The sequence below is a fragment of the Eulemur rufifrons genome, chromosome 10 (genome assembly GCF_041146395.1).
Source record: "Eulemur rufifrons isolate Redbay chromosome 10, OSU_ERuf_1, whole genome shotgun sequence".
NCBI classification, from domain to species: domain Eukaryota; kingdom Metazoa; phylum Chordata; class Mammalia; order Primates; family Lemuridae; genus Eulemur; species Eulemur rufifrons.
In genome coordinates this window covers 14,282,793-14,304,133 of record NC_090992.1, presented here as the reverse complement: position 1 = coordinate 14,304,133, position 21,341 = coordinate 14,282,793, and the positions used below count along the sequence as shown (strand labels likewise).

The 21,341-nt window shown below is 36.8% G+C and overlaps 1 protein-coding gene and 1 non-coding gene across 2 annotated transcripts in view; both read right to left on the bottom strand.

The window, feature by feature from the left end:
• Positions 1-21,341, bottom strand: part of UBTD2 (ubiquitin domain containing 2) — a 37,340-nt gene that overhangs the window by 7,058 nt on the left and 8,941 nt on the right. Inside the window, exon 2 of the mRNA XM_069484194.1 lies at positions 11,144-11,380. Coding sequence (XP_069340295.1) covers positions 11,144-11,380 — 237 coding nt within the window. The remainder of the gene's footprint in view (positions 1-11,143; positions 11,381-21,341) is intronic.
• LOC138393303 (small nucleolar RNA SNORA57) lies at positions 16,813-16,954 on the bottom strand. The gene has a single exon (XR_011235129.1). It is a non-coding gene; the product is annotated as a small nucleolar RNA SNORA57 (small nucleolar RNA).

The following is a 21,341-nucleotide window of genomic DNA, read 5'->3' as shown; positions in this document are numbered from 1 at the left end:
TTTTAACAAAGGCACCACTCTGGTGGTGGATGTTGATAATAGGGGAGGCTATGCATGTGTGGGGGCAGGGAACATAGGGGAAATCTGTGTACCTTACAATTTTGCTGTGAACCTAAAACCACTCTAAAAAAATTAAACCTATTAAAAAAAAACTCAATAGGAGAAAAATGCACACCATTTAGTCAAATTTGTTTTAACTTCATTTTAAGACTATAGTTATATCGGTTATCCTCTTACCAAATTAAATATCTAGGATCATAAAGTATCACTAAAAATGTTTGTTTACAGTATAGTCCATAGCTGAAAATTACCCCAGAATTACCTAGTCAGAGCAGACTGGCTCCTTTGTGGCCCAGACTCTTTTGAACAATATATTCCTAATCTTCTACCATTTAATGGCCCCAAAGCTCTTTACTAAAGACAAAACTGCTCTGCTATAGTAGTGATCTCTACCACATAACCTCTTTAGGACTTAATGAAGATCACTAGAAAACAATTCTTACATTCCACAGAGTTGCTGCATAAACATTTCCTGAGCACCCTGAAGGGTGTAGGGCACGTAACTGGCACTGAAGAGATACGGTATGACAGAGCCAAGATTGTCCCTGATTCCCAGGAGTTTATAATCAAGGTGAGCAGATACAACATGCCCATCACCCAGATTTAAGTACAAACTGACACACTGAAAATCAGAGGTGCTGACACATCACAGAATAGACCAGTGACTAGAGCTGGTAGAGCCAACAAGGAGAAATTCTATAGAAATGGTGTGTTCTCGACATGACTTTAAAATTACACAAAAGAAGTGAAAAGCATCTCAAGAAATAGGAGTGATATGGAAAGAAGAATAATTTCAAAGTAGTAGGGAATGCCATGTGGGCTTCTTGAGCTGAAACATAATCAACGACGTGAAATTACTGAATAGGCAACAATAGTGGAACCTGATAGCAATGTTTAGGAATTCAGACTTAGTCTATAGGAAATTTTTAGAGGTGGCTAACACAGGTAAATGAGACGTTCACTCAACAAATACTCACTGCCTTTTATATCCCAACTGATACTTTAGGTGCTAAGATGATTATTTTACCATTACGTGAAGGGAGAATGACTGACTAGAATCAGGGAGCCCTGACTATACAAATGAAAAGAAATTGATCTGAGAGAATCAATGGTAACTGGCAGGACTTAATGACAGGTTAGATTTGATGGAAAACAAAAAGGAAAGAATAATCTTGTAACTGGGAAACTAGAGTGACAGAAAAATAGTGAATTTAAGGTTATAAGATTTTTTGCTTAGTTTTTAACTGCTTGAGGTTCAGTGAGACACTTCAACTGAATTATGTGTAACTAACTGAAGAAGCAGATTGGGAACAGTTTAGAGAGTAATAATTTCCAGCATACAAGTTTAAACATAAAAACAAATACTTGAGAGTGCTTACTACTTCTAGCCCCATCTTAGCACTTTACATACATTAACAATTTAATACTCATAACAGCACTACAAGGTAAGTCTATCGTACCCATTTTATAGATGGAAAAATTGAAGTAGAGAAAAATAACTTTTGTTCAGGGTCACACAACTAGTAAATGAAATGATCAGACTCCTGGAGAAGTAAATGTATAACATAAGGATAAAAAAGCAGGGCTGCGTTCTCAGATTAGGGGTATGGTTAATGAGAAGGAAGAAATGTACTTGGTGGAAAACAAAAGGCAGGGGACAAATACAAGAGGGATGAAAAGCCAGAAGTGAATCCCATGGAGCAAGAAACTAACAGTACCTAACGCAGCCCAACAACATACTTGCTAATGATTTCAAGGACTGGTCAAAGAAGAAAATGTAAAATGAGACCCTAAAGTCAGTCCAAAGGAAATGGTGGTGACTGAGAGAAATTTCAGTGGTATGAGACTGCCACGTGTAGTGACAAAATAGTCCTCTTACTGTCACACCTACAATATTTGAAAGGCATAAAAAAATGGGGCAACTGAAGGCAGAGAGGTTTGCTTACGGAAACCCAATGTTTACACACAAAAGGAAAGGAACACTCTAAAAGTTGATAAAAGTAGATAATTATTCTACTTTGGCAAAATCACTTTTAGCCATGTTTGCATCTGCAATTTATAAAAGGTGTTAATCCCCACTGACTGGCCATCAAGGGTGCAGTTCATTTAGCAATTTTTCACTAGTTTTAATGGGGTTCTGGCCAGGCTTGCTTGTACTGCTCACCTCATGTCCGCTGTGGAAGTAAAGTTGTTTTTTTTGCTCTTCTTCTCACAAACCCACCATAGGCCTCAAGTCCTAGCAGAAACAGATGGTCACCAGGATAAATATCTGCCAGGGCATCATTTCCCTAGGCCAGGAAGTCCTGAAAGCTCCCCATGGTAGGAAGAATGCTGCCAAGTCTCCACCTTCTGTTCTGATTTCATACATAATTTTCTGAAGTTGTTTTTATTTGTCTTTCATCTAGATGACTGGCTCAGATATTCTATTTGCCTTGGTCAACTGTTTTAATTATGCTTCAAAATATTCCACTAGAAGATTCTAAAGATAAAACGAAATTAGATGACAAATAACAAAAATTGCTTTACTGAATGCCATGAGGTGTAACACTTTACTCTTTCGCAAGCAATCTTTCAGGCTAAAAAGAAAAATGTGTTCTGAAGCATGTAAAGGCCTCATTGCTTATCCCTCTATGCTCTCACTCCTGTAAGACTGTGGCTCAGTGTTAAATTTTTACCATTTGTGACTTACACAGCTATGTGTACAGGTTTATAAAAGTTAAAAATCGATGTCTGCATAAGAAAGTGATTGTGGTGATGGTTTCATGGATTTATACATGTCAAAGCTGATCATATTCTACACTTTAAATATGCGCTTTTTAGTATATTTCAATATACCTCAATAAAGCTGAAAAAATTTAATATTTATTTATTGAGACAGGGCCCAGCTCTGTTGCTCAGGCTCGGGTGCAGTGGTGCAGTCATAGCTTACTGCAGCCTTCAGCTCCTGGGCTCAAGAGATCCATCTGCCTCAGCCTCCTGAGTAGCTCGGACTACAGGTGTGCCACCACACCCAGCTAACTTTTTTATTTTTGTAGAAATGGGGTCCCACTATGTTGCCTAGGCTGGTCTCCAACTCCTGGCCTCACGTGATCCTCTAGTTGCGGCCTCCCAAAGTGCTAGGATTATAGGCATCAGCCATCACACTTGGCCAAATTTAATATTCAGAGCACACTGGCAATCTGGTATGGGAAACTCCCCTCCCAAAATGAATTAAGGGGGCAATGTCCTAGAATTCCAAGACTTTTTTAACACTGGGGGTCTCTTCCAAAGCCTGTAGGAACGGATGTCTTTATTCCTGACTTCTCTTTTCTAACTGACCCAAAAGGCTTAAACTCTTCTACTTCTCAACAACCACAGCCTCCTATGGCAAAGGAGGGCCTCAACATTTAAATGAGCTGGACACTGCTAAAAAGAATGAGAACACTGAAATGACAGAATGAATGCGAAGGAATGAAATAGTGGGGGTCCAGGCAGTGCACTCTCAAGCCTGATGAGAAGACAGAAGATTGTATGAGAAGCAGTGAGATCTATTAGGAGGATAGGCAGCTTCGGAGTTGATAAATCCCATGTTTGAATTTAGATCCTAAATTTGAACATGTTGAGTCTATTTCCTCAAGGATTACAGTACCTAGCTCACAAGTCTGTTGTAAGGATTAAATAATAAAACATGTAAAATTGCCCAGTACATATAATAAATCCATAGAAAACACGCAATAAATGTTGGTTCTCTTCTCACACAACTTTTAAATCTCAGAATCAGACTTAAGGGGGGGCACTCACTACACCAGTGTCACAAAGGATCAAGTTTCATACAGTTTGAGTATACTGCTTCATATTTCACGGGGTTCCCTACAAACCCAAATCACACTAATGTCAAAAGAGCCATCAAAATTATTCTTCCTCCAGGTATCATGAGCAGTTTATCAGGACTGCAGGGGTGCTAACAAATTACAGGTTCTCTCATGGAACATTTTGCTGGGAATTATATCAAGCTTATATCTGGTAGTTAGCCTTAGAAGCAGAAGGTCTAACTATCTCATCCCACCAAGTCAGCCATTAAGACTGTGGCATTCAGAAGAACTAAGTCCATCATCTCTTCTAGCAAGCACTGGTGAAAAATGGTGCTTGCATATATTGCTAAAGTCCTGTGATAGTCAAACCATGATTAAAAGCTTGTGGAACATTTCATCCCATTTCTAAGAGGTATATTGATCATGAATCCCAGGGCTTCCTTCAACTCTTTAAAAGGGGTAAAGGGGGCCGGCAGCAGTGGTTCATGCCTGTAATCCCAGTTGCTTTGGGAAGCTAAGTCAGGAGGATTGCTTGAGCCTAGGAGTTCGAGGTTACAGTAAGCTATGATGGTGCCACTGCACTCCGGCCTGAGTGAAAGAGCCAGATGCTGTCTCTCAAAAAAGAAGAAAAAAAAAAAAAAAAAAAAAGGACAGGAACCAAAGGAACAGACAGATGCTTGGACACACTAGTCTATATAAAGCTGCCCTGGCTTTACAGAAGTAGAAGGTGGTGTAGCACACTCCCTGGGACCACGTTAGAAACCCTGCTTCCCTCCACCCTCACCACCCAGAATGGCATAGAAAGGAGGGCTTCTTCAGAGACAAGCCTACTGACTCAGGGACAACCTCCTACCTTAGCTATTTTCAGGTATTTATCACTCTAACTGAAGAAATGGGGTGACAGCAGCAGAGGGAGTAGATAAATTTACATTTTATAACTCTAAACCATTTTTGTTTGAGGATACAGAGAAGAAAATGATTTAACATTTAATTTATGATTAAGCAGTCATTAGATCCTTCATTAAGGCCCAATTTCATTTCTAAACACTACAAGAGTCTGGCACAAATCCCCAGTCTCCCATGTAAATACAATATCTTCATTCCTGAGCTTTATTTTTATCAATTAACTTATCAATTAAGTTTACTAAATGACAAATTCTTATAGGGACCTTTAAAGAAACCAAAATTCACAGATAACTTCTCAGTGGGCCTCTGACATACCTGAGGGAAACAGAAACAAGGCCTATACCTATTCATTTCCTATCTATGTCTTATGAGAGTAGGGTATACATCCCTAACAGAAGTATACCATTTTCAAGTATTCTACAAAGTGTGCAAGGGACCTAAAACATTAGACATGGAATAAATATTGAAGATTATTTGTGTAATCACTTTACACAACACAGAGATGAAATGACTCATCCAGTGTACTGAGTTGCTTTAGTTATCCTTACAACTAAGGTGTGAGTTCAAATCCCAATGCCATGGCTTATACCTTGGAAGAATGATGCAACCTCTCTGTGCTTAAGTTTTCTCATCTGTGTAAAATGGGGATTGTTATAGGTGATTTTAACAGGTATGAAAATTAAATATCATCAATACTCAAAAAGTTAGTTATTAGTATTTTATTATTCTTGATTCTTGTGTTCTTGAGTCTAGTGTTCTTTTCATCATATATTGGCTCCCTGCATATAAAATGCTCTTTTTATGCTACTTATAAGAACCTTACTTTAACACACTGACTGCCATGTGAGCTGTATTTAACTCACAATACTTTTGAGCCCAGGGCCTCTTGAAGTATACATAACTCACATGTCTCTTTACCTTGGGAGCCTTGTGAACTATTTTTCAAGTTGCAAATAACTCATGCACAGAAAACAATAAAAAATAACAAAGTTTTTCATCAAATTACAAATGATCATTTTGTTTTTGAAGTTTTTATTCTATTTTTGTAATAAAACATCGTGGCCCCAATTCCTAGTGTGGCAGTCAATGTGTTAAAAAAAAGAAAACATTAAATGTGCATTACATATAAATATATTTTGAGTTAAAGATGACTAGGAAAAAGGAAAAACATTCTGGACAACTCCTTTCCCACCTATATAACAAACTCTGTGAAAAGAAGAGAATTTTAAGAGGTCTTTAAGAATTAACTTTTTCTATGTCCCATATCCCTAAGCACAAAAAAAAAGTACAAAACAAACAGGACTTCAAAAGCCAAACTGTATGGCCGCACAAGTCACAACTGCACAGATATGGAATCAACCTAAATGCCCATCAACCAATGAGAGGATAAAGAAAATGTGGTATATATACACTGTGCAATACTACTCACCCATAAAAACGAACAAAATAATGTCTTTTGCAGAAGTTTGGATGGAACTGGAGGCCATGATCCTAAATGAAGTAACTCAGGAATAGAAAACCAAATGTTCTCACTTATAAGGGAAGGCTAAGCTACAGGTATGCGGGGGCATACAAGTACAGTGGACAATGGAGACTCAAAAGTGGGGGGAGGGAGTTGAGGGAAGAAAACTTACCTATTGGGTACACTATTCAAATGACAGGTACAGAATGCACCACTATTCAGTTCATCCATGCAACTAAAAACCACTTGTACTCCTAAATCTATTGAAATAAAAAAAGATTTCTTCCAAGTATTTACTCCTCCCAAAAATTTAGCAATGAATAATGTATATGTTGCTTTTTTCATATTCTGAATTTCTTAGGTTAAGTTTTTGAATTTTTACATTATGGTATAGACATTCTTACGGCTCTTGGTTCATATTGTCAGATTATATATAACTCACTATTGTTTTAAGTATTGCTTCCCTTCTCCTTCACTCTTACTTCTCTTCAAAATAAATACTAATGCAAAGCAAAACAAGCAAACAAACAAAAGCCAAACTGAAGAACTGGCAACATTTAGCTATAAGAAGTAAGAATACTGTAGTCCCAGCTACTTGGGAGGCTGACGCAAGAGGATCACTTGAGCCTAGAAGTATGAGGTTGCAGTGAACTAGGATGACATTACCACACTTTAGCCCAGGTAACAGAGCAAGACCCTGTCTCAAAAAAAAAAAAAAAAAAAAGATGGAGTTAATTACCTTAAATTTCTGTTTCTAAACAAAAAAGTTTCTATTTGAGTAACAGTGAGCAGATACTCCATCTATTCAAGGAAAGTAAAGAGGGAAGATTTTACATTTGAATTGCAGGGATATGGAAAACATGCTAGAAAACATACTCTCATTCTAAGAACAAGATAATCGCAGATGCTAATGAAACAAACAACTACCTTTCTAGAAAATTAGAAGGTAAAGGAAGGTGGTAGGCTCTTCAAAAAATACTTTTAAATGTTCTACATAATAATTACAAAAAGCATTAAGTATTCACCTCCACAAGATGAATACTGTTTCTGAACAAGTTTTAACAGAAAATTACTGAATAGTCATTATGCACCACCTTCTGAAAAGTGGCAATAATAAAACTACCTGTTGTTTTTTAATTACCCTGTTTATGCTTATTTGGGCAAATCTCTTAATCTATAACCTGGTTCCAGTGGTAAAATACTATATTAAGAATGTTTTTAGGATTTCTAGGTAATGGCAAAATAGCAACCAATGAGAAAAAGGAAACAAGCTCCTTAAGAAATGTTAAGACAATCAGTAAAAAGATGCTGTGCAAATCATAAAAAATAAAGTTCTTAAAGGACAGCAAAGCTATGGAAAGGGGATACCAGTTATTAGAATCACATGAGGAGCTTTTTCTACAATACATATCATTCTCAACATGAATCATAATTTTTGAAGTGAAAATATACTGTACATGTACCTATAAAATTCCCAGGTAGTTACACCACCAAGATCCCTCTTAACTCTCCCCAATTGCCATCTGAGAATAATAAACTAAAGATATTCTTATATCATTAACAGAGGAAGATAACACTGATAGAGTCTAAATATGGCTTAAATCAAAAAAGGCACAATCCTTGCTTTTTTTTTTTGAGCATATAAAGTAACAGAACAGATAACATAACAAGACATACAAACAACAATTACACATTTTCAAGAACTTTTTATATTATTATGTTAGGAAGATAACGTATGAATAAGGTTAACACAATAAAACATTATATTAATACGAAGAGAAGACGGAGGGAATAAGATGAAAACAAGAAAGGACAGAGATTAGACTGAAGAAAGCTTAGAAAGCAGTGTGTGACCCAGGATCTCTTCAGATTGACAATCTATGATCTACTAACACTCACAGGTAATACTGAGAGATATAGGTGAAGGTGACACGGATAAACCTAAAAGGGATATGTTTTCAATGCTTTGGTGTACAGTTAATAAATCTCCTACTACTTACTATTGAATCAACCCAGTCTCAAAATTCCATCAGGCATATGCCCAAGGGCAGAATTCCCTAAAAGTCAAAGAAAGATGTCAACAGTAGACAATACATCCAGAAAATGATCAAAATCTGTTAATTCAAGATTTTGGTATGGGGAACTTGCTTGTTAATGTCAGAGTTCAGGAAATAGAACCATCAGAACTAGTATTTTTTAAGCGCTCTATGGATATGAGGCACTATGGTAAACGATTTACATATATTATTATCACATTTAATCAACACAACCATCCTATTAGATAGTTACTATCCATATTTTAAACGTTAGAGAATTAAGGCTTACACAGAAGAAATGATTTGCCCAAAGTCACATATCTATAAGTATAATAATACACTAGGGGCAGATGTGAAAACTAGATCTGATATCAATGCCTGAGCTAAACATAGCCAAAGTCTATGCAATAGTTTAAACTCAAAATATGAAGTACTTTGGGATGTTTAAGGGGTAACAACACAATATGTAATTACACAAAAAAAGATGGAAAGAATTTCAGCAATACCACTGAACAGATCTAGGTAAAAACATAAAATTAAAGAGCTTAGTTATAAATTAATGGTGAGTTTAACAGTATATAACAGAACATAATTAAAAGGTCCACCCAGGAAATGTCTTGATAAACTTCAGATATAAACAAAGGAATTTGATCAAGGATACCAGTGACAATAATATTAATACCCAGAAACTTATTACAAAGCTTTGAAAGAAGAAAGCTTGGACGTCAGCTTGATTCTTTCATGTATACACAGAAAATACTCCTTAAACATTGACGGGGCAGTAGGGGACCATCCAATGTTCTCAAATTTCCAAGAATAATTCTCCCTAATCTGTTGGTTGGTAAAGCTGTTAGCGACACTACATTTCTTGACAGTTCACACAGATAAGCAGAAATGAGGGACTTGAGTCTTTTTTTTTTTTTTTTTTGACAGAGTCTTGCTCAGTCGCCTAGGCTAGAGTGCAGTGGCATCATAGGTCACTGCAACCTCAAACTCCTGACCTCAAGTCATCCCCTTGCCTCAGCCTCCCAAGTAGCTGGGACTACAGGTACATACCACCACACCTGGCTAATTTTTCTATTTTTAGTAGAGACAAGGTCTCGCTATGTTGCCCAGGCTGGTCTCGAACTCCTGGCCTCAAGCGATCCTCCCACCTCGGTTTCCCAGACTGCTAGGATTACAAGTGAGAGCAACTGCACCCGGCCAGGGACTTGAGTCTTTAGAGATCTGAGCCTAGATCCAATAGGATATGAATGAGCCCCTGCCTTATATAAAACAGAGCTACTTTGCCTCTATGAACTTTTAAAGAAGGCCACAATTTATAAAACACAACGATATTCCTGTAGGTAACTATGCTAAATACAAAGTAAGAAATTCAAAGTTCCAAGGTCTGGATCTCATGCTTCTAAATTAAGACAATCAAACATACATGACTCTTCTTCCACTCACCTGCAGGCCTATATAAACATATATTCTGCTTGGAAAATATAGAATAAAAACATCAAAAAGAGAAGGAAGATAACTATTTGTAAAGGAAGGCCCTTCCCTTTATATTATATAAAGGTAGTATTTGAAGACAATAATTACAGAAATGAAAAAGGTAAATGGAATAAGATAATATCTTCACATTCCAACCCCCAATCACATGTCAGAATTTAGAGACTATCCATGAAAATCAGAACTAAAGAGTCATACTGAAAGGGCATTCTGTTATAAATTCTTCAAATAAAGAAGCAATCATTTTTACATATTTGTCAAAAAAGTGATCAATGGGTGCTTAATAAATGTTAGCAACACAAGCCTATGCTAATAAGCTTTCATAATAAAAAACAGACAGCTATAAAAAGAGGAATGTTTCTTGGAAGCACAATTAACCAGAAAATTAATGGAGATTTGGAAAGTTGGCAAGGATAATAAGATAAGTATCTTTTATCTGACAGAGTCAAAGGACATAAAGCAGATGATTAAATAATGAAAAGCACTGTTCCTCTCAGAATGTAGACAAAGGGAGATACTGGGGGAAAAAGCAATGAAGGTTTAATAATAAATAGAAAACGGATCTGAAAAGACAACCTAGAAAAATATTAACTTGAAAAACAAAAGAGCAAAATAAATGTACCAATACAGAAATCAAAAGAAGAATATAAATACAAAATTACCACCTAAATCTCAGCATAACATGAAAATTTTTCTAATCAAGGAGACCAACAGTATGTGTGTGGGTGGGTCCAGCATATATGGATCCCTAGAAACATTCAAAGTTTACAGTTATCCTTAGAGTCACACTCCTAAACAAAAGAGAGAAGTTTCTAATAATGCTCAGGGCTACAGTCATAGAAAATAGTCCTTAAAAACATGTGGGACTCATTTCTAAGTTCAGATTTGCTCATTATGCTAAAAATAGGCTTGATGAGAAAGTATAACGATTAAAGGAGCATCCTCTGAGTCTCCACAGTTTATAAAATCTAAATTGAAACTGTATCTTTAGTGATAGTAGGAAACCAAAGAAATAGGAGCTCCAATAGATGGATGGGTGGGGGTGGGAAAGGTGGGAGGATGGGGCTGGCAGTGGGGTGGGCCTGGAAGGTTGGAGAGGTCTTTATGGAGAACTAAATAACCTGGAAATTAGAAGATACAGATTATCAAATGTTCTCTTTTCTGAGATTAAGAAGAATTAAAGAAACATAAAAAATATAAACATAAAGTAAAACCTGTCTCCAGCTAAAAAATATACAAAGAAACAAGGAGGAATGATAATTCCTACTATGTTTTTTTCAAAAAGTTAGAATAACGCATAGAAAGGGGGAAAAAACCCTTCACGTTCAGTTTCTTGCCATTAGAAACAAGCTGATCATGTTCCCTTTGTCCTTGAGGAACACCAAACCTACCATGCGGTAATGTTATGTTTGCACCATCAATGATTGCTTGTGCCAGTTCGTGATCATTGCTCTCAAAAGCATGTGCAGCAGCCTTCAAGGCATCCCAAATCTCTTTACGGCCTTCAAAAGCTGGTGCAGTATCCCAAAATTCGTCCCTCTTGCTGCGCAGTTGTCCATCTGTCATAGGATAATCACTTTTCCATTTTGGTTTCTCCTTTTTCAAAGGCTGGTTACGACCTAAAGCAACTGAGAAGAAAAATAAGAGACTGAGATCAAAACCAAAATTTACAAAACATGTATCAAAAGTTATCTGGCCATTTGGAATCTGCTTTTGGATTCTTTCACCAAAATTACAGTTAGAAGTTTGCCTCCTAGCTAATTTCTCCATTCTGAAATTCCCCTAACCCATTTTGAACTACAAGAGCAAGTGGAGACATTAGATGCTCTATGCAAAACTTCTAATGACTAATTAGTAGCTCTCTTCCACTCAGTGTGTCTTCTCCAAAGGATGATTAAAAAGAAATACAATTATAATGAATGTACCACTCTAGTGGAGCATGTTGATAATGGGGAGCGCTGTGCATGTGTGAGGGTAGGGAGTATAAAGGAAATCTCTGTACCTTTCTCTAAATTCTGCCATGAACCTAAAACTGCTCAAAAACCAAAATCTTTTTTAAAGAAATACAAGTTTTGTTCGTTTTAGAACTGCCTAGAAGAACAGTAATAAGTTTTTCATCAGACTATAATGGCAGGGTATAAGAGTCAAGAGATACCATAAAAGAGAGGCAAGATACACAGGGAAAACCAAATGGCAACAGTAGCTTGAATCTCAGGACCTTTGGACACACGAAGCCAGGAAGCAGGAACTTCCCCTCTCTGGACTTCAGTAAAGGAACTGTGAATACCTTTCTCTGAAACTCAAACAGGAGATAATTTACAAACAGCTAGGAGAGAGGGGTAGAATCAGTACTTCACTTTTTGGGAGGAATTAGGAATGGAAGATATATCCCTGATACTGGGCCAAGGAATAAGTTTCCAACCACAAGGAGCAAAACTACAATACCCTGCTCTAGTTTCAACCCAAGAGGAGAAGAAATCTGAGGGCAAGTCTCCCTTTGTCCCTAAGTGGCAACATCTTAGAGAATGTTACATGGTAGTAGTGTTAGAACAAGTCTTTGCACCCAGATACTTACAGGACATACGATCACTAATCTATTTCCATGGGTCATACTGACCTACAGAAAGAGCCATTTTTATCTGCAGCTCTGTAGGATCATACAGTGCCATAGATAAGAAATAATTTGACAGATGGGAGAAGAGGTAAAAAGAAAATTGAGGACAGGTGGCGTAATGGCTCATGTTTGTAATCCCAGCGCTTTGGGAAGCTGAGGCACGAGGACTTGAGACCAGGAGTTCAAGGCTGCATGCAGTGAGTTGTGAGTTATGACGGCCCCACTGCATTCCAGCCTGGGTGACAGAGCAAGACCCTATCTTTAAAAAAAAAAAAACAAAAAAACGCTGGATGAAAAGATAAAGAGTACTGGGAGAGAGTAGGTGGGAAATAAGTGACAGAGCGGGTGGGAAGAAGAGAGGGTGTGTGTCAAAATTCAGTGTTCTATATTTAATTACAGAAAGAATACCAATTTAAAAGAAATTACTCTCAAAATGGGTGTAAAGCATCCATGAAATTCAACTACTCCCTCATTGGCCCAAGGCCAAATGAAATCTGGGCTATGCAAACAGAAAATAAAATGACTCCAGCCCCTAGGCAATCTCTATGTCCTATCCAGGCTACACTCCTGGATGACAGGACCAACTAATGCTGCAAAGTGTGTTTGGTCTGACACGTAGATTAAACCATACTCTCTTCGCCCAATCTGGCCACTTGAAGGCAGCCACATCAGGTTTCTTCTGTCCTCTCACCTTCAGGGTGGTATACCGTGCCACCACCAGCTGTTTTCCACTTAAATCACTCAGCATTAACTCAAATACTTTTGGCCCTCTAACTTGTCCTAGTGATATGCAAAACAGGTGAGTTCTAAAAGGGTGTGGACAGAATATAAAAACAATCCATTTAGTGGCAGAGCTAGAAACAGAATCCAAGTCTCCTTATTTAATCAACAAATATGTACTGAGTGTCTATTACAGGTAACACTACATAGATGTGCCCATCAGGCTTCATTCAAATGTGAGAAAATCTATACTAATGACTTTTCCTGGTGTCTTCCAGATAATACAGATAAATACAGATAGAGCATAATATTTTAAAAAGTATTCAGAATACGACCAATAATCACAATCCACCCATGGATTCCACCAACAAGATGAAATACAAGATATTTATTTTCTGCTACATTACCCTTTAGATAAGTTAGAAATAGGTTATGGACGACACTCAGTATTAGTTTACTGAGAAGGAAGTTGAAGAGAGGACACAAGTAGGTAGACTCAGTAAGATACCTATTTGAATAAAGTTTTGGGCCTACCTGAGTAATTCCAGAGAATTATCTAGCCTCACACGTATTAAATGTACCAGAGAGATAACTTGGTATAATTTTTCCTATCATTATGAGAGAATCACAAGGCACAGCCAAACAACAAAACCTCCCCAATCTCAGAATCTAAAACTAAAGCAAATGAAAGAGGCCCTCAAACAGAGGAATTCAACAGAAAAACAATCTTATAATAAGGGTACAAAATACTGTGGAAAAAGTAAAAGCATCTTCCTTACAAATGTGAGGTAGATTTATTTCACCTCCATTTGCACTAAGCATAAGAACAAAGTTCCATAAAAAGGATAGATGATACATTAATGCTTCTTAAAGATAATCATCATTCCAAATGCATTTTCAAATCTATATGCTGTCAAATGTTCCATATTACTCTGCAAAGTAAGACAAAGTAAATGCTTGTGACATGAAAAAAAGCTTACTTTTATTTCTGTTTGTCTTTATTTTTCCTATATCATAAACATACATAACATAGAATATCTGCCTATAGAATGTCCATTACTAAAATGATTAAATCTTTGCAACACAAATTTATTTTAGTGAAACCACTAAGCAGTGGTGAATTTTCATTACAAAATCAGAGGTTACCAAGCTTCATGTTAAACAAAATGAGGTGTGCTGCCTAACCTACCTTTGTTAGATAAACAATGAAAAAAAATGAACATTTAGTAAAAGCATTTAAACTATCCTGTTATGAAACATGAAAATATTTAAGGTTGTTATGAGGATTTAATAAGTTAATATTTGTAAAGCATCTTTAATAATAAATGATATACACTAAAACTGCAAATAAGTGTTTGTTAAATAAGTAAAAATGAACTTCGAGGTACTGTATGAAATTAAAAAAAATCTTTAAACACTTGTGGAAAAATGTACAGGGTAACTAAGTCTTTTTCCTTTTCGTAATTTCTGAACAGAATCTGACATTCTAAGAACTAAACACAAAGTCCCTTCCTTAAATTTTTTTTTGGAGACAGGGTCTTGCTCTTTTGGCCAGGCCAGAGTATAGCGGTGTGACCACGGTTCAATGCAGCCTCGAACTCCTGGGCTCAAGCAATCCTCTTTGCCCTACCCTCCTGAGTAGCTGGAACTACAGGCATGCACCATTACGCCTGGCTCCCTTCCTCAATTAAAAAAAAAAAATGTTCTATGACTGCCATGCACTTCCTGTCCATTCATCAAAATACATTTTCTAGGAATTTGCTCACAAAACCTTATACTTTGATTTTAGGTGGTTCCACAAACCTGTATTTCTGAAAATACAGTATTTCGACACAGAGATCAACCTAACAGCCAAGTACCTTATGTTTGCACCAAGTCAAACATTTTAAATTATAAGATGTGAAATATATACACTCAACTGGATTACATTTTATGCTCTTAAATTTTCAGTTTTATCTGTTGCATACATTTTCTGACTCCTGATACCAAAAGAGAGTTGCTTGGTAACATTCACAGTATATGGGACTAACTACTATACCCTAACAGTGAAGAATTTAAAGACAGGAAGTATCTTTTATTCCCCAAATTTGTTTCTATATCTTAAATTGCAGGCAACCAACCATCCTTAGTTTTCTTCTATGGTTTAACATATAAGGAATAAAAATTTAACAAAGCAAGCAAATGTTTTAATTTGCATACAATCGTTTGAGCTCAGGAGTTCAAGACCAGCCTGAGCAAGAGCGAGACCCTGTCTCTACAAAAAAAAAAAAAAAGAAAGAAAGAAAGAAATTAGCTGGACAACTAAAAATATATACAGAAAAAATTAGCCAGGCATGGTGGCGCATGCCTGTAGTCCCCAGCTACTCGGGAGGCTGAGGCAGGAGGATTGCTTGAGCTCAGGAGTCTGAGGTTGCTGTGAGCTAGGCTGACACCACAGCACTCTAGCCTGGGCAACAGAGTGAGACTCTGTCTCAAAAAAAAAAAAAAAAGCAGACTAAAGTGATATAACTAAACATAATGCATGATCCTGATCCTGGATAACTTTCTTTGAATATTAGTGGAGATAATGATGAAATCTGAATAAGGTCTGTGGAGTAAATATTAGCATATCAATATCTACTTCTTGATTTTAATGATTGTATTATGCTTATGAAAAAGAATGTCCTTGTTCTTAGGAAATAGTCACCACGGTATTTAGGGATAAAGAAGGTTCCTATCAGGAATTTAATCAAATGGTTCCAGGTATAGGAAGATCAAAGAAAGGTCTCCACTCATATTCAATCCAAACAAGACTACTCAAAGACTTCATAATCAAAATGTCAAAAATCAGAGACAAAGAGAGGATTCTGAAAGCAGCAAGAGAAAAGAAGCAAATAACAAGTAAGGGAGTTTCCAATATGGCTAGCAGCAGACTTCTCAGCAGAAACCTCAGTCCAGAAGAGAGTGGGATGATATATTCAAAGTGTTGAAAGAAGGGGGGAAAAAAACCCCCTGCTAACCAAGAATATCATACCCAGCAAAGCTGTTCTTCAGAAATGAAGGAGAGATAAAGACTTTCCCAGACAAACAAAAGCTGAGGGACTTCATCGACACCAGACCTGTCTTACAAGAAATAATAAAAGGAGTTTTTCAACATGAAAGAAAAGGATACTAATGAGTAACACAAAAACATCTGAAAGTATAAAGGTCACTGGTAAAAGCAAGTACATACAAATTAAGAATACAGACAGTCCCCAATGTAAGAGGTACCAGTGACTCTGGAAACAAACACAGGGAGGTAAACTGGGTGGGGATGGGGATGGGGAGGAAGATAAGGGAGATAATGGTAATATCTATTTTCATAGAATTATTAGAAGGATTTAATGAGGTAATATTTCTCAAACAATTAGTACAGTGTCTGCCTGTCATACAAAAAATAGTACACAAATGTATGTTAAATTAAAAATAGATATTTCTCAAAGATCATACAGCTAAATGGTACAGCGGGGATTCAAGTCCAGACTGATTCCAAGGTTCATATTCTTGGCCAGTAGCGCTGCTCTGCCTCATGGCTATAGGAGTTACTTGAATAAATGTTCAATATGGACCTGGACTTTCACCTACCCTCCCAAAATGAACCCGCATTATCAATCTATGTGAGGTCTATGGCTCTATGAGGTTTCAAAGATGTGAACCCATGCTTACGATGGCACAGTGAGTTGGCACTGATCTTTTTTTTCTTTAAATTGGTGTCCTGGTGCTTGAGGACAGAATCAGGAAGCTGCTGGCACTGAAGACATGATGCCAAGGGGGCCAGAGCTCTTTCTCTCTGCCTCCGTACATAATGGGGAGTGGGACTGCACGCTCTGTCCCTGCCAAGTAAAGAAGGTTGGCATTGATCTTTAGTGACCAAACAATAAACTATTTCCCAGGCAGCATACACCAATTACAGAAAACACGTTGGTGCCTGTTCCGAACCCACTGCCAAGGTAATTACTAACTGTTTCCCAAGAAAGACACTAGGAATCCGTAGGACTCTTTATTCAAGGTGGTTTCCCTCTTCTATCTGAAAAGTTTCCTTTGCTTAAGGAATTCTAATGTTAAGAGCCTGACAAAAATGTGTTAAACACACTTTACTTGGAGTTATATGCATTGGTCAAGTCCTTCTCCTTTAATGGGTTTCTAAGTGCAGTCAAAGCCTTCTTAATAATCAAAAAGTAGGTTCAACAGAACCATTAAACATATTGATATTTTGGCTTGTCCAAGATTTTGCCACAAAATCCATAAAACAGAATGGGATTCAAATGTCAAATTCTCTCTACCAGGTTATAAAGAAAATGATATTTGATGCAAAAATTAAAGTAACAGAAAAACTACTAAAAACTGTATTGCCTAGGGGTTAGATTCATGGGTAAAGAGAGAAACATCTTGGATGCCACTTAATTCTTTTAAATTGCATCTATGACTGTCATCTTTAGAAATTTCTTTTTTTTTTTTTTTTTTTTTGTTAAGACAGAGTCTCGCTTTGTTGCCCAGGCTAGAGTGAGTGCCGTGGCGTCAGCTTAGCTCACAGCAACCTCAGACTCCTCGGCTTAAGTGATCCTACTGCCTCAGCCTCCCGAGTAGCTGGGACTACAGGCATGCGCCACCATGCCCGGCTAATTTTTTCTATATATATATTTAGCTGTCCATATAATTTCTTTCTATTTTTAGTAGAGATGGGGTCTCGCCCTTGCTCAGGCTGGTCTCGAACTCCTGAGCTCAAACGATCCGCCCACCTCGGCCTCCCAGAGTGCTAGGATTACAGGCGTGAGCCACCGCGCCCGGCCAGAAATTTCTAAGGTTTACTTTTAGCTTATTTAACTACACTTGTCAGAAGAAAACACTATCAATAACAGTAAGAAATATTAATTACTACATTCTTGCAAACTGCCCTCATAAAAGCTTTGAGAAACTTGCCTATTACTAGCTGGATATTTATTCCCTTTGCTCTCATTTACACTGCATTTCCTCAAATTAAGTCCAGGGATACGAATCTCTCACATCATTATGATGTCAACATCAACTCTACTAATTCCTAACTTTTAAAATAGATAGCAAGGTTGACTTTTGAAAATATAATGACAATACATCCTAAAATGAAAAGCTAACATTGACATTCTTATTCCATTCCCGAAGCTAGAACATCAGTAAAGTCAAACTCAAGAAGCCACAGCTGCAATGACCTCAATAAATACATTACATTTCTCTGAACATGAAATCCCATTTTTGCTCTCTCTCTCACACCCCACCCTCCAGTCTGAAAGGATGTACACAAAAATGTTTATGTTAGGTGGCAGGATAAATGTGCTTTAGTTTTTTCTTAAATATACTTTTGGACATTTTTCTGATTTTTTTCACAAAAAGTTTCTAAAGGGTCTAAAAAATGACTATAAATATTGTAAGATTAGTCCTAAACAAGTTCTCATATAAAACAGTGAAAGAGGCCATCATAATGTATATATGTGTATATTCTATGTATGTTATATGTTTATATAGTGTACATATTATATATATATGTGTATGTGTATGTGTGTGTATATTTATGGAATCAAAGCTTTAATGTTTCTCTTTTGTTATCTAGAAGGCAAAAGTAATCTTATAAGTGCTCTAGTCTGAACTTCTAACAAGGTATTGATTTAGTTTAGCAAGGATAGAATAAGATTTTAGACTGTATCAAGAGTAAATGCAAAGACATCATTAATTACTATTTTCCTATTCATTAAAATTGTATAGTATTTCCCTAGGATTTTGCTATAAAAATAACCTGCCAATGTGTTTTATATTTCCTACTTATTACTAAATTAGAACTGCTTCTCAGTGGAAACTGAATTTTATCCCACATCTTTTCTTTAATCTCCCTCAACGTTTTATCTGAAAACTTCTTTCCTCCCTCTCTGATCAACTGTGAAACTTCCTACACATAAGACTTTTCGTGTTCATCCTAGTACCAAACTGAAAAGCCTACCTTTACCATTCAAGTGTAAGTTCTGTCCCTATTGATTATTCCCTTCTTAAAATGCTTAAGAATCACCTATTACAGAAGACAGTTATTTTTTCAGTCATTTGCTTGCTTAATGCAGGTTACATTACAAGTTCTAGTCAGTACATTCAGTGTTGATATATTGAAAACAAAAATACATACAAAAACCTGTTTCCTACCCCTATGACCTATCCAATGCAGAAGATAGTCTCCTTCTTGCCTCTAACACTATTACATTTCATTTCATTCAATAACAGATAAGCAATTCTTCCCATTCTCAGAGTTCTTGTTACAGCTTAATTGTTTTAATCAATGTGCATTCCAGAAGCATTGGGTACCATTTTATTGTTTCTCAAATTCCTTTTCACCGTGTCCTATCTGGTAAATGTAGAGGCACACCTGAACTTTTAACTTCAAAATTACAAGAATTTAAAAACAACATACACTTTAGGAAGAGAGACGTCTCTGTGATGTGATACAACCATCACAAACCCAGGGCAGCAAGAGCCAGATTCACAGCAGGGGTTGTTCAACAAGCCCTGCATGTTAGTTTTTGGCAACACAACAATGATCAAAGGCCCAAAAGCTTTTTAATCGCCATCAAGTTAAAATTATTATTTCCAGGTAACTATCCAGGGCAGAAATTGATCGGTGACGATCAGAAAAATCACAAGCTATAATAATGAAACTCTGCATTATGGGACCATGGTAGGTTTCCTCCTCCTCCACTTCTAAGTGAGACACTTTAGGAAGCAAGAATGTCTCTGCTCCTTTTATCAGCTGTAAAACCAGGAGGTGGTTCCAAATGACCATATGCTGCTATTACAAGTGCAGAGGGAACACTTTTATTGTAATCCCCTACAATTTAGCCCTGGGGACAATCACCACTTTATAATTTGAGATAGATTTTCCAATACTGCACAAGAATGATTTAACAAAAAAAGTTACAAAAAACTATATAATATATAAAGGAAATACGACAAAATATCATTTGTTTAATCTATGAGGAGCATTCAAGTTTTTGCTGTACTACAGTCTTTCAACTTTTCAATATATTTGAAAATTATCATTAAAAAGGTTTGAAAAAAGAACTAGAGGTAATCTTGGTAAAGATGATCTAATCCATTAACTCCTTTCAACAATTGAAGAAATACAGCCCAAAATACCATAGCTAATGTAGGCCTTTTCTCATTACAACATTAAAACCCAAGCAGGTCTACAGAATCTTAGCCCAACTCCTTACATATGACAGAAAACTGAGACCTAAGAGACAGACTGATCTGTGACAAACACATACATGTGCATGTAAAAAAGTTAAACACATTTCTTATGCTTAAACTGTGATAATACAGGTTGACTACCCTTTATTAAAAATACTTGGCCCCAGAACTGTTTCGGATTTTGGAATTTTTCAGATTTTGAATATTTGTAGAATATATATCAGTTGAGCATTCCTAATCTGAAAATCCAAAACCTGAAATGCTCCCAAATCCAAAATTTTTTGAGTGTTGACATGTCATTCAAAGGAAATGTTCATTGGAGCATTAAAATTATAGAAGAATAAAAATCTGTTAGACTATAACAACCTAGTACACATCAGAATTTTGTATAAGGTAACCTTGCTAAATGCAGCATGACATGGGAATAGTTTATCGTTAGAAGCACAAAAAACAACTTTTTAAACCACTCAACTAGTATCACCTATAATATTGTCTTACAACTTGGTCTACTGATTATGGTAATTACACCTTTCCAAAGCTGACAACATATCATAATAACTTCAAATTTCACCTATCCACTCTCAAGCTTCTTAACAAGCCTCCAAAACACCATGCTTTTTCACATCTCTGTACAAGTAATCTCCTCTGCATACAGAATGCTCTTCTGCCTTTTCTTTTCTTTACTCCCCTTTTGAGAAGAACACTGTCGCCTTCTTTTATAAAGAAACAGTGTCTCCCTCTGTCACCCAGGCTGGAGTGCAGTGGTGCAATCACAGCTCACTGCAACCTCAAATTCCTGGGCTCAAGTGATCCTCCTGCCTCAGCCTCCCAAGTAGCTGAGACTACAGGTGCACACCACCATACCCTGCTAATTTTTTTTCATTTTTCTTTTTAGAGACAAGGTCTCACGTGTTGCCCAGGCTGGTCTCAAACTCCTGACCTTAAGTGATCCTCCCATCTCAGCTTCGGGAGCAGCTGGTATTATAGGTGCGAACCACTGTGTGTCGGGCAAGACCAACTTCTTTGTTTTTTTT